The sequence below is a fragment of the Sphaerodactylus townsendi genome, linkage group LG01 (assembly GCF_021028975.2).
Source record: "Sphaerodactylus townsendi isolate TG3544 linkage group LG01, MPM_Stown_v2.3, whole genome shotgun sequence".
Taxonomy (NCBI): Eukaryota; Metazoa; Chordata; class Lepidosauria; order Squamata; family Sphaerodactylidae; genus Sphaerodactylus; species Sphaerodactylus townsendi.
In genome coordinates, this window is record NC_059425.1 from 145803236 (window position 1) to 145829513 (window position 26278).

General features: G+C 40.3%; 1 protein-coding gene across 1 annotated transcript in view; it reads left to right on the forward strand.

Annotated features, from left to right (window-relative positions):
- LOC125437838 (protein eyes shut homolog) overlaps positions 1-25797 on the forward strand; it is a 148507-nt gene extending 122710 nt beyond the window's left edge. Inside the window, exons 6-8 of the mRNA XM_048505855.1 lie at positions 6777-6943; positions 23598-23851; positions 25709-25797. Coding sequence (XP_048361812.1) covers positions 6777-6943; positions 23598-23851; positions 25709-25797 — 510 coding nt within the window. The remainder of the gene's footprint in view (positions 1-6776; positions 6944-23597; positions 23852-25708) is intronic.
- Positions 25798-26278: the final 481 nt, after the last annotated feature.

Consider the following 26278-nt stretch of genomic DNA (forward strand, 5'->3'; position numbering starts at 1 on the left):
ATATGTGGTATTAGCTTCGAAACTTAGAAAGCAGGGAACATCTCAGCACCAGTGGCATAGCACCAAGGCGGGGCTCAATGCACTGGGTGTGCACTGGTGTGGGGGTTTGGCAGGGGGTGTGGCAGGGGATTCCAGGGCAGGGCATGGCAGGTGTGGCACAGTTCCCCCTCACTCCGCCCCTGCTCAGCACTTTCAAATGATGCAAGTTCAGGAGAGCCCTTTCGGGATCCAGAAAAGCACGGGGTTTCTGATGTGCTTTCCAATAATAAACCAGTAAGTGTAATTGTGGAATCCAATTCAATAGACTAAAGCCAAAGTTGTGAGAGTGATTTACCCTTAGATGTACCCAATGAGGCTGCCATTTTTCATTCTGGCAGGGCTGTGATTCCGTTTTGGGTCCTGCCTTTCCCCTCCCGGCCTTTTAGATCAGGCGCTGTTCTTATGTTCTTATTTCTGTTTTATTCAATTTTAAAGTATTTGCTGCTGTATTATTGTTTGTTTAATGGGGTTAATCTATGTTTTATATGCTGCGGTATTGGATATTGCTGTACCTGTGAACCGCCTTGAGCCCTTCGGGGATGAGGCGGCCTATAAATATAACAACAACAACAACAACAACAACAACAACAACAACAACAACAACAACAACAACAACAACAACAACGTAAAGCCTTGACTTTTTGAGGACTGAAAAGGAAAGTTGGTCCGAACAGTTATTTTCTCTCTCTCAGCATTAACTTACATTATCTTCATATGATTAAAGCAGAACTAAGTGCGGCAGACTGTTGTAGGCACATTAATATCAAATGTGTACTTTGAGCCAAGTTCAAAATGCTAATGTAACCCAACTTAAATTTCAACAGGGATATTACCGGTACTCTCAACTGAAAACTAAGAGTTCACTTTTTGACAGTGTGATCATCGCACCTTGTAATACTCAACACTTACAAAAATTACACTAAACAGATTTCCAACTTGTTCGTTCTTTTCTCTTTTTTTTACAGAACAGTAAATTACAAAAAAACAATAACGAACATATAATAGTTCAGGCCTGTTGTGCTCAAACAGATTAGCAGAGCCTCAGTCCTTTTCTGGCTTTTGTCTAGCTGGGTCCCTTAGAGATGGATAAGCTTACAGCTTTGCTTTTGCTTAGCCATCTGTTCTTCACTTCAAGGGTTCCAGTATATCCCTGGAATTTCAATATATAGTTCATAACAAACTTGAAATCCTTCTAAGTTGAACTACCTACAGCTTCAGTATATAACATCCACTACAAAATTCATTACAGAAAAACAAAATACAAACTATTAGCAAACCAATATAAACACAATCCCTTTCAGTAATCAAATATAAAAACATTCTCATACTTGTAATATCAATATATAATTCATGGCAGATTTGGAGTCCTTCCAAGGTGAGTTACTTTCAATGTCAGGCTCTCGAACGAATCTGGAATTGCAACTTTTCTTCCTTATATAGGAATATCCCAATGCTTTAGCTCCCCTAGTGGACTCTACACAGATTTTTCATTACTGTGGATCTCTTGAAGCAGCATCAGTCTCGTGGGTACTAAATTCTTACTGTTGAAATGGTAATTTATTTCAAAAGACATGGGCATGTCTTTTCAGCATGATGATTTTCAAACTTCCTAACTTCAGGGACTACATTACCCCTAGAGTTACCAGGTACTACCTAGTAAATGGTCAGGGAGGGGTCTTTTGAGGTACAAATTGAGGCCTAGGCCTTGGCCTCAATGCTATTAGCATGTTGAAGTCACTTCTGGATGCGATGTCATCATGTAACTAACAATGTAGGAGATGCTCCGGTATTTGGGCAGAAACTCTTTGGTTAAAGCTGTGACGATAATGTCACTTCTGGAAGTAATGTAAACATGCCAACTTTGTTGATGCTTAGGCCTCAGTGTGTGCCTGATATGACCCATACTGACTGGCTGAATGGTCCTGGGTGGTGGTGGCTCAAAGTGGAAGACTCCCCACCCCTGACAGGGGTCTGGCAATCCTAATTGCCCTCTGCCAAAGATCACCTCTGTTTTCTGTACTGCAAGGTTCAATAAATTAATAACATTTGCTTAATGAAATGAATAATAGCAAAAAAAACTTGAAATGGTCTTTGACATGATTTTGAACATATTTTGATACTGAAAGTTGTAAAGACAATAACTAGCACATGTATCTACTAAATATCTACTGCATGGAGACTAACATGATGCAATAGTTGTTATAGCACTTTGGGCTTGGGAAATGCTAATAGGCTGGGCATTTTTATGGGAAGTACTAAGGCATTTTTGTAATATTTGTTAAAAGCTCTCTAGACATGTTTAATTGATTCATGCAATCATTACACAGATTATAATATACATTTGTGTAAGTATGTAGGATACCAAACATTTAATCAGCTAAATTACTTTTGAAAACAAAGAGGTTGCAAGTACTTAGGAAATACATTGGCCTTTTAGTTTTCTCTACTGTGAGGTTCAATAAATTAATAGCATTTGCTTAATTAAATGAATAATAGCAAAAATATTTTCAGCATGATTTTGAATATATATTGACACTGAAAGTTGTAAAGGCAATAAATAATATCTTGCATTTGTAAAGATGATGCTTATTCTCTTTTTTGACTAATAGGTTGAAAGGCTTATTTTAGATAATTACATGGGCAGTGGGGCGGAACCTGAAAATTAGCTAGGTAGATTTGTGAGGCTATTGGGTAGAGAAAGAAAACACTGGGCATATGACTTCAGTCTTGGTATTCAGAGAAGGGGATTATTCTTGGTTCAGATTTATTTAGAACCTCCAAAATACCTTGTTTGTCTATGTTATTGTGCTGCATAATGAAACCTTCGGATTGTAGGGAAGTTTATATCCATGGGAATAGTATGGCACCTGTGCAGGTTAATTTAAACAGCAGACTGGGCCCTTTTTCCACATCTGAATGACTCACGGGCAGACAAAATAAGTCTGCATCTTGTTGACCACAGCCTACGCAGATAACTCTAGAGATCCTTTCGCCTCTTCATGGCCTTTTCCTCACAACCAAAATAAATCGTTTTGAGACAGGAAATAAAATGTTTCTTCCATGGAGTTTCACAAGGGTCCCCCCCCCCAAAAGCATTTTATTTGCAGCCTGAAATCATTTTATTTACATTCTTTTGTTTAGTGATTCTTTTGTGGAAACCTGTTCACAGCATTTTCACTTGCTGTGCATATCTCTTTAAAATGTTTCCCACACTGCTCTAAAGTCCCTGGACTTCCTCCTCAGCCCTATTTTCTGAGCTTGCTCCATCAGCTCACTTGTTTATTTTTGTCATTAAAAAATATATTTGGGTGTGTGGGTCAAATTTTAAAAGCCTTGGGTATATAACCTATGAGAATCGCAGCATGATGCTTTGAAGCAATGTAGCATCGAATCCACAGAGAATTTTTTTAAAAACCCAGAACAATTACAAAATGGTGGGCAAGAATCATTTCAAGGGCGTGAATATGGACAAATTGGGGAGGGGGGATTGAGAATGTTTTCAAACATTTTTCAAATGCAGATCTATGCAGAAAAGGCCAATGTTGGCCATTGATATCACAAAAGTCCATCGGCCATTACAAAGGGTCGTTACTTTTCCATCCCTCTCCAGGATCGGGTTTGTCCACACTGTAAAAACCAGGTGGAGACTCTTGCTCACATTATACTCGACTGTCCGAGATATGTGGGCATTAGGAATTTCTCTCCCAGGCTGGCCCTAGACAAATCTGAGAGACTCTGACAGTTCTGTTGTGGAGCTTCTGTTAAACAATACAGATGTCGTGCTCTTGGAAAAAGTAGCAAAATTTCTATGTAATGTATACTGCTATATACAGTCTTTCTGTCTGCGTTTTGAATGTACTCTTGATTTGTCCTTCATAAATGTCTGATATCACAAAAGAAGTTAGGTTTTCACAAGAATCAACTGAAACATTCTGAACTAAATTTCTCAGCTGTTGATACAATGCTGGTCCATTTAAGGGTTTAGTTGGGTCATTCAAACTAGTTTCTCGTACGCTTGTTTTTTTAAATTATTTTACTGGAAGATTTTATGAGCATTTGGAAGATTTATTTTATTGTTCACCACAATTTATGAGGCACTAATTACAATAATTAAGGATGCATAAGAGCTCTGATCTAGAGAAGCTAGTGTACATTTATAAAATGCTTTTGTACAGAAGCTCCTTCACACTTCTCTGAATCTAAGCGCTTCCAGTTTTAAGAGCTTCTATTGATAACTAAACTGTTCTCCAGAGATTTATCAGGATATTGACTGAGAATTAAAATGAGTCTGCAATTGCGAAAGACTTATTTGTAATGCCACACTTTGGTTAGACTTTTTTTAGACCATGTTAAATCCCATTTTACAATTTGTTTCAAGAGCACTTGAATGGGAGGGAGAAAACTCTTAAAATTGGCACAGGAAGAACACTTCCATGGTTGCAAATTAGGGATTAATTTTACCAGCTTTGCTGAAGCTGACTAGTGCCTTTTTATGAGAAATGATCCAAGCATAATTTCAAAATTTAACACTAATGGCATAGGGAAAAATGCAATTTAAAGGTCAATTTAAAACTTAATCAAAGACAAATTAAGATTGCACATTTCTGCCAAGAGTTGTTGTTATTACAGAGCTCAGAAGCATTTCCAATAGGTTTGGCCTCAATCAAACTGAGCAAGTGGAAAACTGGATAACTGATTATCTCCACCTGAGTAATTTCCTTTGTTCAGTCTTTCATTTTACAGATTAGTGTACCTGGTTGTTATTGTTTTTATTTAAAAAGAACACACAGAGAAAGCATCTGAAGAGAGAGTGCAATGCTGAAGCTTTTATACCATCCAATCAGTCAAGAATCATTCTTTACACTTGCCTTGCAAACTGTTTACATTTGTGGTTGCTGACTGTGTCATCCAAAGGTACCTGAAGAAATATGTAATGTGCTATATGACCCCTATTTGTGTGGATTCAATGAGGCTAAGTCAGGAGCAAAATTTGCAAGACAAATTGATTAACTTACTTTTTTTTTTAAACTCAAAAACCTTCTCCATTCAGAACAATATAATATAAACACATCCAATTAATGTAGATATAAGTGAATAGAACCTTGCAACAGAGAATCATTCTGAGTTCAATTAAATAACATATTGTTTCTTTCAAAATATGTTGTGAGTTCAATTCAGATTCTTCTCAAATTCCAACAGTGAAGTAACCAGATTTTCAGTTTGCATCTTGAAAGGCATAGTCCTGAAATAATAATATAATTACAGTAACACCAATTACACTAAATTTCATTCCCCACCCCCCATTTCACAAGTTAAATTTTCACATAAATAATTCTCTAATTATTCTATACATATATTATTCTTATTATTTCTTCCCCTCCCTCCGCCTCCTTTTCCTCCTCCTTGCAGGAGGGAGCAAAGAAAGTGGGCAGAGTGGAGGACCGAGTGGGCCAAGCGAGCCCGGGGGAAGCGGCAGCGGTTCCTGCTGGGTGTGCGCTCCTCTACTCCCTGGGCTTGGCAGGGCGGCTTCAGTGGGCGCCTGGCTTGCCTTGGCTGCTGCCTTCTTGGTGGCCTCCTTGCAGGCTGTGCACCCCTCTCCAGATGCTTCCACAGTGGGGAGGGGGAAGAAGCAGGAGCCACCGCTCCGCCTCCTGTTGCCACCACTGGTCCACTTCCTTCTTCCCTGACCAGGGCATCAGAAGCCCAGCAAAGCAGGGTGCTCCGGAGAGCATGCATGACTCTCCTCTCCTGGCCAGGCCACCTCCTTCTTCCTTTCCTTCCCTGGGTGAGCAGGTGGCAGGGTCCAGGTCCCCCTGAGGGCAAGCGGCAAGGCCCCTTCCCAGCCCCAGTGAGTGTGGGGTGGGCAGACCTGCCCACCAGTGACCTATCTACACAAAATGGAGGTCAGGAAGGAGGGGCACCCCCCCCCAGAAAACTCAAGTTTTGCCCTGGACCCATGGGCTCCCCGAAAACTCAGGTTTTGCCCCAGGTGCCATTTTGCCTAGATACGCCTCTGGCTGGTAGTATCTTTAAAAAGGGATTATATTAAATTTAAAAGCTGTCAGTCACAATGATTAAATGTTCTTCTAATGTTGAGAGAGAGAAACAACATGGGGGAGGTTTTGACTTTAGTATTACTCTTTGTGGGTCATCGGAGGCATCTGATTAGGCACTGTGGAGAATATATCTATTGGACTAGATGAGCCATCAGTCTAATCCCACAGACGTCTTTTTTGTGCTGTGCGGAACAGACTATTGTCAGCTTTAGAAGGTGATGCAATTAGATCAGGATTATTTCCCAAATGAACAGTTCTGACAAATGAAGTGTGCTTCCACCACCCAGCTCTTTGAATGGCTATGGATTTCTGAAGAAAGTTCATTTTAGTGTGAACCTAAAAGAGCAGTATATTTATTGTGCACACATTTCATGAGCAAGAGCCACTAGAATTCATTTATTTGCTTGGTTTGTACCTCACCTTGCTCCCCAGTAAGGGCCCCAAGTGGTTTAAAGCTCTAAGCAGGTCTCTTGCAACTGTTATAATATTATAATTTATTTTATGATTTTAGTGTTTGTTGCAATTATGACTTTCCAAAGTCAGTGTTACAGATGAAATGCCATTCCAAAATACTCCCCCACCTGTGACTTATTTTATATATATCTTCTTAGCCTCAGGATAAGTTGCAGAGATGGTGATCTTTTTTCTATATCTCACTGTGTGTGTAATTCTCACTTTTAGTTGTGTGCGAATGGAGGGAGATGCTTCCATGATGAAGACAACCTGGGTTATCAATGTGTCTGTCTTCCTGGCTGGACGGGACCTACATGCCTGGAAAATATTAATGACTGTGAAGTGAGCTGGTGCCAGAATGGAGGCACTTGTGAAGACGGAATCAATGAATACAGGTACTAGCATGCCCTCCTCAATGCAGCTTTCCTCATAAAACTCTGGGTTGTCTCAAGACTTGATTGAAATACTATTTCCCTCCAGCAGCTTTCAACTGCAATTAAAATGTCATTGCTGTTGTATTTATCTCCTTCACATTCTAAAATGTTATGGGCAGTAACTTGCAATAAACATAGCTATTTAAGTAAACAGATTGATTACCTGAGCTGAATTTCACAAGCTCAGAAGAAGAAAAAAATGGCTTAAGAGGGAAGTCAAGCAAGAGTGATATATCTAATGAACGTATTATCCCGTTACAAAATAATAGGGATAATTAGGGGGGAAAGGGTATTTCTGATACAATATACACAGCATCTATTTGTAAAATAGCTGTACAGAACAATCTACTAGCATTTTAAGCAAAATGATGAAATTGAGTCAAAAAACTGTTAGCTAGCTACAACAGTGTGAGCTTCCATGAAAACAGATAGTGAAAAGATCCAAAGGAGACATCACTTTATCCTAGCTCTAGTCACTGAATCATGGTAAGTTTCCACACCACCATCATATTCTATGTTCCTAGACATCTGTTCTCATTGTTTGTAGTAAATGCTAGTGGCAATGAGAAAACTTGCTAAAGGATAATACTTATGGAGGATTTAGTGCATCAAAGGGAAGAAAGGTTAGAAGTTTGCCACAGGAAATGAAGGAATATGTCATTTTTACGTTTGTTTTTGCTTCTTCATGTTGTTATGGTGAATGGTTTTAGTCTATCCAAGTTCATTGTTGTTGTTGACCATTTAATATATTTTAAAGCAATTTATACAATACTACACTACATTCCATTTTGAAGATAGACAATCAGGGGATCCACAAGGACTCACAGGGATGGAATACATCATTCTGTGTCCTGTACTGGCCTCTGGAGTCCCTACTATAATAAGATTTTCCCCACTTTCAGTCAAGTGTATTGGTGGGTGCTTGAAAAGAAACTGTGTCCAGCATATTTTCCACTTCAAGCTCTGGTCCTTGATAAGCTAGTCATTGGTGGAAAGCTGGTGGAAGGAGGCTTGAAACAAACAGTGGTTTGCTATGCTTTCTCTTCCAAGACTCCCTTGTCAACTGCCACCAATCAGAGCCACATCCAGCTAAGCTGCTGCAGTGATCTTTTGGACCAGTGGCCTGAAATTTTCTGATTTATCAAATTTTCTGATTTACCATAACTTAATTTTGGTAAACAACTCTAAATTATTTGAGTTCAGAGATTTTTTTTCTACAAACGTGAGGATTATTTTATTTGAAATTTTTAAAAACAATTTTAAATACCCTGTGTACCTGGCCCCATTGTGTAGATTTTTTTAATCTACTGAAGTCAAGCTCTAAGTTAATGGGGACCCACAACAATTTATGGGACCTCTCATTTTCCTCTTCCCCACTACTTCCTCCTTCCTTTCAATGAATGCTCACATAGTCCCTCCTTTCCTGCTTCCTTCTCTTCTTCCACCTACCATCCAACATATCTTTATCTGCCCTGCCACCTTCACCTTCCCTCCTTTCCCTCCTGGCAGTACTTGAGAAAACTATGGCTCAGTTGAAAACTGTTGACCACCAGGATGACCCCAGATGTGAAGCAGAGAATTCACAAAGACTTGCAGGGAGGCACTCCATTTTCCTTGTATTCCCTTCCCTGCACAATGTCTTCTTTCCTTCCTCTTGGCAACTCCCATATCCTTTCTGTTTCCTGCTTCCTGATCTCTTTCCCATCACCTACCTTCCCAGCACTACCAGACTATCTTCGGTTCACTACCCATCTTCCTCTATATTTATTATTTATTTACTTCATTTATACCCTGTCCCTCTCCATGTTGTGGCCCCAAAGCAGTTTACATTATTCAACACAGCTCCATTTCACCCTTGCAACAACACTGTGAGCTAGTTTGGGTTAAGAATCTTTGACTTGCCATGGTCATCCAATGACTTTCCACAGCACAACGGGGGAGTATTACCAAGAGGGAACGTTTCTTTTCCACTGAAGGATTTGGAGGTAATAAGCACACGTTAAGAAAAACAGTATTATCAAACTCTCTTCAGATAGGAGCAACAAGTCCTAAAAACAAACAAAAAATACACTCATGCCCCTTCTGCTACAAGACCCCAAAGAATGTCAGCAAGCAGACTTTGACCAATGTTGTCCTGACTGCCTCTGACTCTGATACCAACGCATCTGCTACTGACTCTGATAGAGATGAAGAGGAAGCCTGTAATGAGTCATTAGTACCTGCTGCTGACTCTGGTCCATTCTGCACAGCACAAAAAAGACATCTGTGGGACATCTAAAAACAGTCAGCTTCTGGTGTGTTTTCCAGACAGCAAATGCATAAGGGGGGGGGGGCTGTTTCCCACCTGATGGTTTTGCTCCCTGATCAATTTCACTGCCAGCTTGTGCGCCTTCTGAAAACCATTCTCCTCTGACCCCCAGTGCCATAACTCCCCCTGCCCATAAGCACTGGGATGACTCCAGCTCCCCTGCCCTTTCTTTCGCCCAGGCACATCCCCCCAGGCGGCCCCCTAATAATCTTCTAGGTCCCCTACCATGCCCTTGAGAATGGGCCCTCCATCTCCCACTCAGAGGGAGAGCAATGGAAAGACCCCGTAAATGGGCTCTCACTCCAAATTGGGGTCTTCTGACCAGGGAGTCCTCCCACCATGTCCCAGGAGCTCTATCCCACTCCCAAGCAGGAAGATGGATATCTGTAGGGGACCTGTGAAGGCAGTCCCCCTCTGACCCAAGTGCCAGCTAACCCCCAAATCCCACAAGCTAAAACAAAGCTTAAGAAAAGATTAAACAACAATATAGTCTGCCAAGCCCAGCCACATGCCATAAGTCCATAAGTCCAACTCACTTGAGAAGAAGGGGCCTGCTTTCAAACAGTTACCAAATGGGGCTACAACAGGCAGCACCCTTATGCCACCACTCTTTGGACTGATGTTGCTGAAGTAGCTGCCGGGCCCCACCTCCTTCAGGTGTTCCCAATAGGGTGGGGTTCAGGAGCAGCAGGCCACAGCTTACCTGGTCAGGCTTGCAGTTCTTCCAGTGGCCAATGTAGGCTTCTCTGGCTGGCTGGCTGGCTGGCTGGCTGGCTGGCTGGCAGGCAGTATTGCAGGCAGGGCTGACAGGCTGTTCCCCTTCAAAAAATCTGACTCTGGGGAAAACTCCCTTCATACAACTTATATACTGCTTCAGAATATCAGGAATTAAGCTTTGACTGATGAAGATTTTAAAAACAGGATTATATTCAGATTTGTGCACCTACTATTGCAAACATTTTGATACTGTGCACATTGCTGATAACATTTTGGCTATTTACTAGTTGAAGGAAAAGAAACAAATGATGCAAAGGGAAACACATTCTTTAATAACTTTTGTAACACCTACGTGCTTTGTGTGTAGCTTCTTTAGGGGGAATCTTTCAGATTTTTTTTAGTAGTGTCATTCATGCATTAAAGCAAAATGTTATTAAAATGAATCAGAAAGATTCCCCCTGACAAAGCTACATAAAAAACACATGGGGGTATAAAAATAATTTGTTTCCATTTGGTTATTTGCATTCTTTTTGTTGTGTTACATTCCATTGTGTTGCATCCCTTTGCGTTTTTTTTTCTTCAATTTGACTTATTGCATCTTTTCTCTATGTCTTAGGCGTCAGTGCCACAGTTTGCCTTATAAAATTTGCCTTCTTTTTTGTGGTATTTAAGTCCATACAATTCTTCATTCATACTCGCTTTGCAAGTATATCCATCTTGTCTCTGATAAAACATCTCTCCATCAAACATTTTATTCACTCCTTTCTTACCAGAGCCCTTACAGAAATAAGATTGTTTGCTAGTCTTGGAACATTCAGGCAATTTGTCTCAAGAACTCCACTGATTGCACCATCTGAAAGTTTGCAATACAGTGTACCTGAACCAATGACTTTTGAATAGAGTATTTTCCTATCTGCTAAATACAGTTTTTCTTTTTGTATCATTTAAAAAAACCCTTCTGTTATTATATATATGCACAGTTGCTCCTGAACCAGTGAACCAATTACTTTCCTTTGCACTCCTCTTGCATAAATATTAGGATTTCCTTTATTGGCTTTTCATTAGTCTTAAATAGAGACATTTCATTTCTTTCTTGCTTTTTGGGAACTCCTTTGAGAATTGCTGGTGCACTTTTGTTTAATATGGCCTAGTTTGCCACAAGAATAGTAAGTTAACTATGCTTTGTTATTTATATTGAGAGTTGATCAGTGGCATAGCGCCAATGGGGCAGGGGAGCGTGACACCCAGGGTGGCACCATGGTGGAGGTGTGGCCTGGGCGTGGAGGAGGTGTGGCGGGGGCATTCCAGGGGGTTCTGGGGGCGTTCTGGGATGGGGCAGGGGCTGGCAGCTTTGCAGCAGGGGCACAGGGCGCTTGCGTGCCACAGGCGCAGTTCTCCCTCGCTCCGCCCCTGGAGTTGATTGACCAGACTCCATTTTTAATGAGCTCTGTGTTTATTCTCTTCCTCAAGCTGATTGATAATCCTTTTCAGGGAGAGATATGACCTGAATCTGAGTCACATTTTCAAAGGTTTCTGGAAGGCTGATTAAGATTAGACAATCACCGCCCTGAGCCTTGTCACCCCCCTGAGCCTTGTTGAGATAGGGCGGTATATTAAATCTAATAATAATAATAATAATAATCATACCCTGGCCTGGAATTTCCTTTTTTTCCCAACTATCGCTTGTTGTGCTACATTAGCATTTCATTCAAATTATTTCTTAAATTATCACTCTTCCATTTTTAAATTCAACAAGTATTTCTGGTTGTAGATCTGGCATTTGAAAGAGGCGTTCACATGTAATCTGCTGTTCTACTTATACACCTTTAGCTGATTGCATTTCAGTGACCCTTAAAAAGTGACGATCAGGTAAAGATTAAACAATAGCAGATCAAGACTTGCTGTTCAGTCAGTCCCAAGACAGCTGTTCTTCTGCTGGCTTTCCAACTTGTGTGGCTTACCAAAGCTCCTCCTCAGTTTTTTTTTAAAAAAGCACTCATTCTTTGTCTCTACATCTGGTAATTATCATCTGCAAGCCTATCTGTGCAGTGGCCATGCAGAATGTCACCATCTTTACTCCATTGTTACAGGTTTTGCTCTACCTTTACTGGCACTTGAATAGCTTCTAGCTATTTTTATCTTTTTAATCAATGTCTACTGCATGTCCTTTGGACCCAGGACATATTGGCAGGATGCAGTCAGGACACTCAACTAAGCTTGACAAAAGCCTTGTCTGTGGAACTGAATATAAAAGAGATAAACCTAGTTGATATTCTAGCAGATAAAACTTTGTTAATGCAACAATTCCTAGGCATATGGTGTGCTTCCATGTCTCCCTTGTGCTGGTTGAAGAGAAGAAATGATCGTCTCAGTACACTGGAACAACCAGGAGTCACTGAGTGTGGAGGTTAATTGATTTGCCCAAATGTTGCCGCATTATGGTATAAATTGAAACACTTTTAACTTCAGCCCTTCTTCACTCTGGGCCAGTACTTCATGCAGTGATTCAGGCTACGGAGACTCTAGGCTATGTTTCATGATGGTCCCACAGGTGAGATTTTCATTGCTATCCCATTAAGATGAGATAAATGTGTGTAGTAAGGCACCAGTGCGCTGAAGCCCTTAAATGCCAAAGCAAGGTCGAGCAGAATATGTTCATGTTGTGATCTCTATTAACCTCCCAAAGTAAGAAGAGAGAGAGAGAGATCCAAACTGGCAAAGTTCCCCAATACAACACTGTCACTCTAAGATATAGATGAACATTTTTTGCAGTGCTTTCAACCAATGACTCTGCTCTCTGTATTCAGACTTGGTGTGCTGAAATTTTCAGCACAGATATCTGATGGAACATTTTGATATGAATACAGTCATTATGTTTTTTTTAATTATTATTCTTTACCTAATAGAGGCGCCAAATACCAATGCATTTCTCTGGTGATAAAAGTGCTGAACATAGTCAATTAAATGCAACAAACCTTTAGAAAACATAAACACACAAAATGGGAAGAGATGTCATACAGATTTTAGAACAAATATTTGTATAATGCATATGTAAATGTATGAAGGAAGACAATAATGCTGCAGTGTACAAATGTGGTGGGGAGGGTAGGAACAGGTTGTCAGGAATAGGAACTGAAGGCAGTGTGCATATTTCTCCTATTACTATTTTGTCTTCACAGCAGTGCAGTGTGATAGATTTGGGGCTGGCCTCACACTAGGGATGGAGAAACAGGTCAAACCTCTCCAACAACTTCCACCCTTCTTTGCAGCCCCTGGTCATTGTAACATATTAGGTATTATTATATTATTGTACTCTGTGTTTAGTGGAGTAGTGTGCATGTTACTCTTTTGCTTGACACTAATTGTAAGTGTGGCTCACTATGAGCTGCAGAGGGTATTCAACAGGAATTTCACTATACCAGAAAGTGATGATATTTTCTGTAGTATTTCAGTACAGCATTCTAAATAGGAAGGGCAGAATCAGTAGATGTACCATAAAACATCTTGTTACCAGACCTACCTGTGGTGAGACAGGGGACATCTCAAAAAGGATATTGAGGAGATAGAAAAAGTGCAGAGAAGGGCAACAAGGATGATTGAGGGACTGGAGCACCTTCCCTATGAGGAGAGGCTGCAGCGTTTGGGACTCTTTAGTTTGGAGAGGAGGCGGCTGAGGGGGGATATGATTGAAGTCTACAAAATTATGCATGGGGTAGAAAATGTTGACAGAGAGAAATTTTTCTCTCTTTCTCACAATACTAGAACCAGGGGGCATTCATTGAAAATGCTGGGGGGAAGAATTAGGACTAATAAAAGGGAAACACTTCTTCATAGCGTGTGATTGGTGTTTGGAATATGCTGCCACAGGAGGTGGTGATGGCCACTAACCTGGATAGCTTTAAAAGGGGCTTGGACAGATTTATGGAGGAGAAGTCGATTTATGGCTACCAATCTTGATCCTCCTTGATCTGAGATTGCAAATGCCTTAACAGACCAACAGCCGCAGAAGGCCATTGCGTTCACATCCTACATGTGAGCTCCCAAAGGCACCTGGTGGGCCACTGCGAGTAGCAGAGAGCTGGACTAGATGGACTTTGGTCTGATCCAGCTGGCTTGTTCTTATGTTCTTATGACTGGGAGCTGTTTTTAGGAAGTTGTGCTCTACCAGTCCTCCATAAAGGTGCCCTGGCAATACAGGTTAAAATGCCATCTCCAGCCCTTTACTAGGTTGCCTTTAGGAAAAGGACCTGTCTGGACAAGTCCCTCAGCCCCTCATTGTAATGCATAGCAGTCATCTGCACCTTTCCTAAAGCTATCTGGAGAACAATGGCCAAGCCGTGAGAAATGTCCACTGCCCTTGGACTCAGTAGCACCTGCCTTCCTGTTCACAAAAGATATGTTAGATGCCAGCTAGACTGATACAAGCAAAGCTTCCTGACAACTATTTTTCCCCTCTGTAATCCTATCAGTCCTTTTCCTGGGAACCACTACCTCACTTTGAATTAGAATAATCCTGGAACTATGATTTTACCAATTCCACTCTAAATCTAATCAACCACCGGATGCTAATTTTTTCCTATAATTGGGCTGCACACCCTGAGCTCTTTGCTCAATGCTTTTTGGACAGAGCTCTGGTCTAGTACTTTGTGCCCAGCTCTGCTCCCCCGCACCCCGCCCATCACTTTGAATTCAACATGAACGTTGGACTCTATTTCTGGAACTTTCCTCTTCAAGATAGGTAACTATTACACTTCCAGCAACGATCTGCTCTATTCCTAACTTATCCCCTCACCTCTTTCTAAATCCTAGGTCTCTTGAAATCTCTCACTGTGTTTTTTCATTATTTGAATGTGTGCAAGTTTATTATTTTATTAATACAAATGTTAAACTTTATGTTCTTATTCTTGCATATTTTTTGTGGAAACCCACCTTTGTAAATTCCAGTAGTTACCCCCTTTGTAAAGATCCATAGTTACCCCTTTTCACAAAGCAAGGTCTGATCCCACTAATTCCCCATCCTAAAAGGGATAGACTGTACTATTTTGGGTAATAGTCCTTAATACTAGTGTAGCATTGCAATACTTGTATGCTTAGTTGGAAATGAAAACATTTGGAAGCTATAGAGAACAACTTATAATGCAGTTCTATGCAGAGTTATTCCAGTCTAAGCAATTGACTTCAATGGACTAGGATTTCCAACTCAAGTTTGGGACATTCTTGGAAATTTGGGGATGGTGCATGGAGAGGGCAGAGTTTGGGGAGAGTAGAGAACTCAGAAGGGGATATGATGTTATTCCATTTTTTCCCCTTGACTGTGTGGTATACCATACCAATTTTCCAAGCTGGTGAGACAGTCAATGGATTTACATCACCCTTTTGGGTGGCATAACTTGGTCAAGCCCTAAGGAGGGATTTCAGACAGTTGAGTTTTTCAGCTTTGTGCTTCCTGTGTGTACCACCTGGAAGCCCTCTGGTGTCAGTACAGTAGCACTGTACCAACACCATCCCTGGCCATCCCAGGGCATGGATTGGGCTGTAATGCCTCAGTGCCTTCCTGGCCAGTGGGGGGAGGGAGGGGCAGGTGGCCAAATGTGCCCCCACATGACCCAGGTGAGTAGTGCCTGGGGCTCAAGCCCCCTCATGCCCTCCTTAGGTATGCCATTGCTCTCTCCTCAGGGAAATTGATCTGTTCACTTCTGTTGCTATTTCCTGTCATTTGGCTTTCCCTTGGCAATCACTCCTTCCTGTCCTTTTTAATTGCTGTTCTCCATCTTTGTATTTCTCAATTCTGGTTTTCATTTAATTTTAATTTAATAATGTGTTTTGTTTGGTTTCATTGAGTTGTAAGAACTGTTTTTATTAAGTAGATTTTAATCTATTAGTCACCTTGGTAATCCTCAAGAGGGCAAAAAGGCAGGACATAAATTTTGTAAATAAATAGCAGAGATATATCACATCAAAGGAAAACTTAAATAATACCTTTTTAAAAAATAGAAAACCCACATTAAATTTAAGCTCGCAGCAAAATTAAGTAAATTAACTCAGATGTCTCAAATAGTGCGTTTAGTGCACAATGGCGAAAAAGATTTAGTTCATTGATGCAAGGTCATTTCATTAGAGACAACATGATTATTTCCTCTAAGAAGAAATGTCTGATCACTTGATAGATATAGTTCTTTTATATGGAGCTAAGGAGCATTCAGTGTCCTTCAAAGCAATAATCAACATAGATAGCTGTGTATTTAGCAAAAAAGCATAAATCAAAAATCTGAACCACAGATGGTTGCAAATTTGCTGTGTGAGTAAAGTCCATAGTCAGTAGCAACTGATGAATATTTATGTGCAAGGAAGTGTCCCAACTCATTTGCAGAAAATGTATCTGTGTCACCAAATTAAAAGATGTGTACACAAACAGGTGTTGCTGCTGCTGCACTTCAGGCACTGGGATAATGTTCCATGAGATTATTAGCAATAACGCTGTTGTAGTAAGGCTGATGTGCCCTAAAACTGGACCAGCCTTTCAGTAACAGTGCATTCAGAAGCAAAGTAACATACAACCTCCAGTTATTCTACTAATCACAACTGAACTCATTCTTTGGTCCTTTTAGAATGTAAGTAGGTCAGGCTCCATGTTTTGTGGGAGGACTAAGGCAAGATGTCTTCCATATCATTAAGCACACATTTGTTCCTGGAGAAAGGAGTGGTAGCAGTGTATGTGTATAATATCTTGAGGTACGTGTGGACTGTAAGCTAAATATGAGCAGCCCATGTGAGCATGCAAAAAAAGGCTTCTGTGATCTTGGGGTGCATCAACAGAGACATAACATCCAAATCACAAAATGTCATAAACTGCTTTGGTCAGGCCGCACCTGGAGTACTGTGTACAGTTCTGGAGGCCTCACTTCAAAATGGATGTGGACAAAATGGATCAGGTGCAGAGGAGAATGAGAATGATGATCGAGTGTTGCAGGGCTGAAGAACTAGGAGATGTTTAATCTGGAATAGAGGAAGCTGAGGGGTGACATGATTGTTCTCTTTAAGTATTTGAAATATTGTCACTTACAGGAAGGCAGGGAGATGATCCTGTTGGCAGCAAAGACGGATAATAATGGGTATAAATTATGTGTGGAATGGTACTGGCTGGATACTAGAAAAATGGTGGGTTTTTTTACAGTAAGCATTGTTCAGCAGTGGAATCAGCTGCCCGGGGGAGTGGTGAGCTCCCCTCACAGCTAGCTTTCCAGTGGCAGCTGGACAAACACTTGCCAGGGATGATTTAGGCTAATCCTACCTTGAGCATGGGATTGGCTTGTATGGCCCTTTCAAATGCCATGATTCTATTAATGTAACCTTAAGCTCTAACAGTGCTAAACAGACTAAAAGAAGTAAGGAAGTGTTGTGCTCTCCAGATGCTCTTCCCAGCCTTTCTCAGAGACCCTTCATAGTGCCAGGGGAAGGGATGTTCCATTTTTAGATGAAGTGGATGAGTTCATCATCTCTGACCAACAGTAGGCCTTCTGTTGTACCATGGTCCTTGTCAAATGCTCACTATGCTGACTCTAGATGCTAAGTCTTTAGAGAAGTAAAGTGAAATTTAGTTTATTTGGTAACTATTGTATCAGAAATAAGAAAAATGTGCCAATGCTAATGTCAATTGTTCTTTAACTTGTAAGGATTCAATAGGCATGTACATGTCTTATTTATTCATTAATATCAAGTGAGAATATAGTGTGCGTGAAAGTAGAAGAAACGTGAGTTTTCCTTGTGACATGATGATCTTATTCTTCACAGTGGCCACTCTTGTGATTTGTGTTGATAAACATCTAGGAAGTCTAATTTCATGACTAAGCATCTGGCTTTGAATGATCAGAACAAAAACTCCATAAAAGAGGAGCTATGAAAAAATTCAGTGTAGAACTATTTGTGAAAATCATAACTGGCACTTAGTAAATATAAGTGTTATTAAGCATAACATGAATGAAGATGAGCAAAAAAAGTCAGCTAATAAGAAGAAACCTAAGCAACCTTGAGAGGTAAATGGAGAATTTTTGTTTGCCTCAAGAAAATTGGGAGAGATGCAGGAAGTGCCTGCTTCCTTTTTCTATTCTGGTCACAATTTAAGATCTTCTAAACTAGCAGTTCCCAAGATTTTTTTCACTTGCGTACCCCTTTGCAAACCCTTTCCCTAAAATTGTACCCCCATATTAGCAAACCCATTACATATTTTTGTATACCTACAAATGTTCTGGCCCCAAGTTGAGAACCACTGCTCTAAACAATAAATAACTAATTGGTAGGCAATGCCAAACCACCTGTGAACATTCCTTGCCTTGAAAATCCTACCAGGGGTCACCTTTTAGGGAAGGGCAGTGAATAAATCCAATAATAAAATAAAAAAATAAAATAAAAAAGTTAGATGTGACTTTTTTATTTTATTTCACTAATAACAGATAGAAACATCTATGTGAAATAATATGAAGCAAGAATGAAAATAATATAAACAGAGAATGGATCTGAACTTAATTACAGTTCTGGAAACTTAAAAGCCAACATAATTATAAAAGCATAGAACATTCAGATGTGATTTGATGGCAAAAAACAGTCACAACTCTACAAATGGTTTAGTAGTTCCATCGCATGGAGATGTTATCCTCTCGTCTGCTCTGTCACAATCTCTGAGATATATCAGGATTTCCCTGTCTTAAAAGATCTTCATATTAGGTTCTATCAGCAAGTATACAAAAAGCAGCAGTGCAAACCTTTTGTGTGTGTGTGGCAGAAAGATCCAAGCCTGAGTCCATATGTGAAACGTACAATCTACGTGCTTTGCCCTGGCTTTGGCAGTATGATGTTCAATTAGGAAAGACTGAAGACCTTTCAATGATCTAAATTAAATTTTATTCAGATTTTTTTATTACTGTTCTTTGTTACCCATTCCAGATTTACAAGATACCACAGGCAATCTAAGTAAATAAATGGAGCTGGAGGTTTTTGTTTTGTTTTTGATGTATACATATCAGTTGCCAGTAGGTCTGGAGAAAAAATGTCCTGTCTCTTTAATAGTGGCTTAATGTGTGTGTGTGGGGGGGGGGGAGTTGAAGACTTTCATAGCATGGAAATTGATAACACTACCTGGTAAAATAACACTCCATTAAGCCTCTATTAAAGGGACAGGGCATTTTTCCCCAGACCTGTTGACAACTATAACATCACACTAAAATCCAATCTCCCATCTGTCTTCTATTGAGAAAAATAAATACTTGACTAGTCTATCAAAGATAACATATTCAAAGAGGTTTAGCCAAATAAATTGTTACTAGGTTGACAGGTAAATGAACAGAGGATAAATTTTAATTGTCAAGATAATTTTCTAGTATGAATTAATGAGCATTAGATGCACGTCACTTTAAACAAAATAAACATGGTTTTCTAGCAGTAGGATTAGAAATGTCACAATTTGTAATATTGTATGTTTGGATCAAATACTGATTGAATCAAGACCGTTGCACTACTATCAGACTTCAGATTATACACAGTAAATGTTAATTACAAGATGGAATGCATATATCAGCAGTTCAGTCACATGTGGTATAGAGAACCCACTGTTTATAATGGTTTCTCATAATCATGTTTTACATACAAGAACTAATTAGCGGCGAAAGCATATTTGACAAAGCAGTGATCTATATTTAACAGATTGGCTGTGCAAATGCTCCACAATCAAGGGGATAAACAAAGCACTTTCTTCTGAATCAATATTGTAAAATTGAGGGCCTAACTGAGCTAATGAAAGCAAGGTGGTAGACCTTCTATATTAAGCTGAAAGATTTCCAGTTGCTGTGAGAATTCCAGGGAAAGCAAAGGCATCCATTTTTGATACCAAGCTTGACTTTCCTCCAGATTTTTGCAAGTACTCTGTGTTTGTTCGTTTTTTTATTATTTTGCCAACAAAAAAATTACAGGAAAGGAAGAACGATTAAAAGACTAAAAAATAAGTAAACATAGACAATAATACATACAAATAAACAACTGGGAAAAATAGGAAGGAGAAAAGAAGGGAGAAAAAAGGTTGAGGGCAAGGCTGCTTCTGGAATCTCACACCTCACAGAAACTTGCTGATGCTAGGTTTTCTTAGAACTAGTGGGTCCATAGTAAACACTTTCTAGTCCATCAATTCAACTTAAGGCCCCCAATATCTGAGGAGGCAAAAGCAGAGAGAAACTCAATCTACAAAAATTGTTCATTTCATCAAGAATGTTTAGGAGCACTCAGAGACTCAAAGTGGAATGAGATTTTTGGAATTACTTCTGATTCCAATGTACACCATGCTCATTAAGAATTCATTGAGAGCAAGCGTGGTATAGTGGTTGAGAGTGGTGAACTGTAATCCGGCAAACCAGGTTTGATTCCGCACTCCTCCTCATGAGCAGTGGACTCTAATCTAGTGAACTGGATTTGTTTTCCATTCCTACAAAGGAAGTCCGCTGGGTGACCTTGGACTAGTGACAGTTCTATCAGAACTCTCTCAGCCCCAACTATATCACAAGGTGTCTGTTGTGGGGAGAGGAAGGGAAAGAAGTTTTTGAGCCACCTTGAGTCTCCTTTCAGGAGAGAAAGTTGGGTATAAATTTGTTAAAATTTGCATTTTATTTTGCAACTGGGAAACCAAACCAAATAGTAAAAAGCATCATTATTAAAGTGCAAATTCTTTTGTCCTGTTTTATATGCCAATAAAGGCTTGTGTGTGTGTGAAGTGCAAATTCTAGTAGGGATTTGTGGATCATGATAAAGAAGGTTTACTACATGTATGATGGGAAGCATTAGAATAGATGAGGACATTAGAGCACATCATGATACATTCTGCTTGCTTAATGTATTCACGTGGTGCTGGGCCTGTAAGGTGCTCAGCACCGCCAGCACTATAAGAAAGCAAAGGAACATAAACACTTACACATAAATATGGTTTTGGAGGGCAACTTGTTTGTCTGCAGTCACATAGTTGAATACAATTCCAGTAGGGCCTTACAGATCAACAAAAGTTTCAGCGTATAAACTTTCAAGAGTCAAAGCACTCTTTGTCAGACACAAGACTCATATCTGATAAAGGGAGCTTTGACTCTTAAAAGTTTATTCCCTGAAATGCTTACCCATAAGATACCTTTCTTACAGCCCAATTTAGATGGGTGGGGCGAGGGAGGGCAAAATGGGCTGTTAGGAGATAACTGTAAAAATCCTATACATATGAGATATTGTACTGATTGAGAGCTTCTTTTGAGAAGGGTTCCTTGCCTGTGCCCTGCTTACTTTTGAGGTAAGAAACTTTTATGGACTTGATTTAATTAGCTATGTAACAATGGTGGAGGGATAGTATAATCAGTGGCAAAGCTACAAGGGGGTTGAAAAGTGCGTATTGCACCGGGTGTGCACTGGTGCAAAAATCACCCCCAACCTTGCCCCCATTCCCACCTTTCCTCGCCTCACCAGGCCTGGCCCCGCCCCACCAACCTGGCTCGTTTTCAGTCAGCAGAAAACTGTTTTCCACCAGCAGAAAGCTGTTTTCTGCCAGCTGGAAACGGTAAGTGGGAGTGTGTGTGCATGGGGGGGGGGCTTCAGGGGGCGGAAAACACAGAATGTGCCCCAGGCACACTCCTGCCCAGCTACGCTTCTGAGCATAATGCTTTGTTGAGTAAGTCTTTGTTAAGAACAAATATGCTTTAGCAATAATTATGCTTTAGTAAAAAAAAACCCTTAGAATCTAAGCAGTACTTGTGTACTTTACCCAGAACAAACCTATAGCATTACTGAGGTGTAGCTCAGTAAAAAGCTAAGTAGAAAAGCTAAGTAGAAAAGCTAGAAAAGCTAAGTAGAGGTCTAGGATTTCTTTAGTTCATGCCTATACCTGAATCAGGCCTGATTTCTTGTGAAGAGTTTTCATTTTAAAAATGTCATTTTTTTTAAGAACAAGAAAATGTTAGTATTTTTCTGTCAGAGAAGAATCCATCGAGGAGCAAGTGAGGGATGTTGGAACATTCTTATTTTTTTTAATTCTGAGAGGAGTGCAAGTTAATAGGAAGAGAAGCATAGGAGATGCCACTTCTGGTCAATGCACCAATGCTTCATTCATTTCATGCAGGCTGCTTGACAGTTCAAAAATGATGTACAGAAGGCATTGATGGTTCAGTAGCCAGCTCAAAGGAATAAGAGTCTGCTTCAAAGGTCTCTGCAGACACAGGAAAAGTAGCTGTCTCCTACAGTTCTCCAAGTTCCGAGTACCAAACTGTGCCTGGTATACATTCTAATTTTCCCCATGGCCCCCCACAGCTCCATGCCCCCCGCCCGCAGTGCCCCCTTCCCCCCTTTCCACACTTACCTTAGTTCCTTTCCTTTTCCAGAACTTTTTCAGGCTGCAAAAGGCCTGTTCACAGTAAAAACAGCCTGATGGGAACTATACTTCCCAGGAGACCTTGTGAGCTCTTCCTATTAACTTGCACTCCTCTCAGAATTATCTTTTTATGTATGTGCTATTTAGATTTGTAAAATAAATAAAATTCTCATTTTTTAAAAAAGAGTGATACTGATCACTAAGAGTGATTGAGGGGTATTATCCTCATTATGTTATGAAAAAGTCATCTAGTTCACAGAGCTCATGATTAATTTCAGTTAACACTTTGATTTCATGTTTCCTGCACTGCCTTATCCTTAAATCTACCCCCTTTATCCAAAATATTTAAAGAAGGTGTTCACAATAAGTAGATAAAAGCTTCTGACCTTCAAATTATTCTGAGATGTTTCAGATTTGGAGAATCCAGTGTAGCTGTGAATTAATGAAAATTACAGATGACTCAGTCATTCTTAGCTGTGGGGAAATGTCAGTTTTCTTGGTGTAAGATGGCTAATGTCATGGGCAGTCCAATCCAGAGGGAGGGACGAATTGGCTCTTGGAACCAGCATGGGGCAAGGCCGGTGTATTTGCCGCCATGCTGGAATAAGTGGCCCTTATGCCGGCTGGGAGGGATATCAGGGAGATGGGCAGGTGCCATTGAATTCAGTGGTGCCCAAACTGGAAATGGGCTCTGGCCCCAGACCTATACTGGCCTAAAACTGACTGCTGGCACAGCAGGGAGCAGGCTAATGGTGTTCCCAGGGGTAAAGCCAACTCAGTTGGCTTCCACTGGGCTTTCAACCCAGGAATGTCTTTGACACAGGAGCCCAATTTATGCGGGTGGCGTAAGTCCGTTTTGGCTTATGGGGGATTCTCTTGTGTATGGGGTCTTTCTTATTTCGCTGCCTCCCTGTGCCACTTGGACTCCCTCTGGATACGGTGCAGCAATGGTACCATCTCTGGCCTCTGCAGCCCTCTGGATTGGGCTGATACTGTGCTCTGTAGTAAGTTTCTTTTTACCAAGTTGCTGTTCAATTAACTATGCTATGTGCTGCTATGTGCTGTTGAATTACATGTGGCACACACTTGATAATATGATTTATAACACTGTTTTGGGTGGACGACCTTGATCAAACAAACTTGCTATCTCTGTTTCTCTGAAGGACAAGAAGGATTCATGACTAATTTTTTTATTTTGTGTCTTTTAGATGTTTGTGTCCTCCAGGTTATTCTGGAACATTTTGTGAACTCAGCTTAGACCCTTGCATTGGAAACCAATGCTCAGACTATGGCTTTTGTACAGGGAATTTGAATAATTACACCTGCCACTGCAGTCCTGGCTATGAAGGACCATTCTGTGAAATGGAAGCAAATGAATGTTCAAGTTCACCCTGCAAAAACGGGGCCACCTGTTTGGATTTAATTGGCCGCTTCTCATGTCGGTGTGCTGCAGGATTCACAGGCAAGTTTCAATGTTCAACTTTGTTTTAGCACATTTCAAAGTCCACTTTTTCCTCACTCAGCCTCACAATATAATTAATTTAAATTAGACATTTTTCTTAATTTGGTCAGTATGTTCACCATATTTTTCTCCCTTAACAGTTGTTATTCTAAGGGCTACTTTTATATTTTAAAGTGAGAACTGGATTTTTAGACCCTGAGAAGTATTCAACAAGGACTAGATGGCTGAATAAGAACCAAGAGGCATAGGGTCACTGTTTTGGACTCCATTGTATAGATGTGTTCCCAATTTGTGATGGAACTCAGTAGGTTTTTTGTTCATTCTTTGCCTGGCAATTCTTCAGGGTCATACCCTTACACTTCTGTATGATCCTTTTTTCTTACCACAGACCTCATTTGTCTTAGTTTACAGTCATGTCTTGAAGGTGACCCTATGCCTCTTGGTTCTTATTCATTGGCACAGAAGCTGACATCAAAATGCCATAGATAAAATAGGATATTAGTCTGATATTGCTACCTTTTAAAGTTCTCACTGTACATCAGTGAGTAATCAGTGTTTTAGATTTTACCTGAATAGCCAACTTTGAAACTGGTGATGGGGTGGTCTTGCATGGTGGGAATGGTCTCACATGATGAGGTTTCACAGCTTTTACATTATAAAACTTGGGAAACAGAGCACTAAGGAAAAAAAACACCCTCCTCCTCTGAAGTATTTTCTCTTTTGGAGCAGGTTAAATGCCTTCTAAGACAAGGCTTTATTCACCCAATATTTTCTCTTTTCCATAGCTTCTCCCCCTTTCCTCTTGTCTTCCTAGCCACCAATCAGACTACCTTTATCTCTTCCCTACCCCTGGTGGTTGCTCCCTTGTCTGATCACCAAGAGCGATTGAGTGGTATTATCCTCATTATGGCAAAAGTCTGGCTGAGTTGCACAGTGCCGGCCAATGGGCCCGCCCAGTTGTATAGTGAGGAACTTGCAATGACTTGTGAGGAGCATCTCACTTTCTCCTGTATTCACCTTCTGAAACTATTTCCTCCTCTCTCACTTGTCCTGGCTACCGCCATATTGTCACATTTCCCTGCTTTCTTGTCTCCCTCCCGCCGACCTAAGCAATATTATATCCGTATCTATTCGCTATACTTATTAGTTGCTCACTTCATTTATACTTTAGGTTCCAAAGTCTTCTGGCAACTCCCACTGCTCTGATTGCCAGTGGAAGAAAAATAAATAAATAAATAAATAAATAAATAAATAAATAAATAAATAAATAAATAAATAAATAAATTACTGTATGTTTCCAGGGGATTCCTAGAGTGATGTGATGTAACTTATGGGTTTTCCTATAATACCATCATGCAGAGAGCACCCCTCTGATATATCTGCCCCACAGACTCCAACCAGTTGCTGGAACTCCTTTTTATACGCCATCTTTCTCTACTGTGGGAAGCCAAAGCAGCTTATATAAATCTCCACTTCTCAATTTTGTCGTCACAACAAATCAGTGAGGTAGGTTAGGCTGAGAAGATATAACTGGCCCAAGGTCACCAGGGAAATTCCATGTCAGAGTAGTAATTCAAAGCTGGGTCTCCCAGATCCTAATTTGAAACTGGCAAGCAGCCAGACCTTGGTGAGTCATGCAGATCAAATCATAGCAAGTTGTCTGGTGGGTGCTGCCATACCTTGCCCCAATGAGTCCTCCCTTGAATGCCAAAATAACCCTGGAAAGGGTACTTCCCATTTCCCCTGTGTGAAGAATGTATACTTTGCTGAATTTCATATCTTAGCATAATAGCAAGCATTTTTACCAAGGGTTTTTGTAAAAGTAAAATGGGTCTCTTTCTCTTGATCCCTTATCAGGTTCAGCTGGCAGCTTCTGGTGCCTAGCTGTTCAGGGCCACAATGACTGTGAAAGAGATAATTTAAGTTTGAATTCCAAAACTCCTTAACTTATGATTCATGGCACCTGCTTTAGATAATGTAACTTGAAATTCTTTCAGCTGCGCTAATTAGTAGAGGCCTTCTGGTTGGAGGGTTTAGGCCATGTGATACCTAGCCTTCCTATAACGCTTAGATTATTCTAATTTAGAAATCTTCCAACTTTACTTGGAATATTGGCTTGATTTGCCGCTTGGATATCTTATGCCTTTTTTCAAAACTGACTTCTTTGTTCCTGGCTAAGTATTATTTTCATGCTTGCTTCTATGTAACAAAAGCGGTGCTACCATGAATTTTATGGACTTGACAATATTGGCTTTTTGTAATATTATTATTAGCTGCAGTTTTTTCAGCTTTTTTCTGCACTACCTGTGAATGCTGATATGGATGTCATTCACCAGAATTTTTTGAATAAATATAAAATAATTTTTATTCAAGTGAACTCTGGCTTTTTGGGTTCAGAAAAGAACTAATGCATTGTGGGACTAAAGG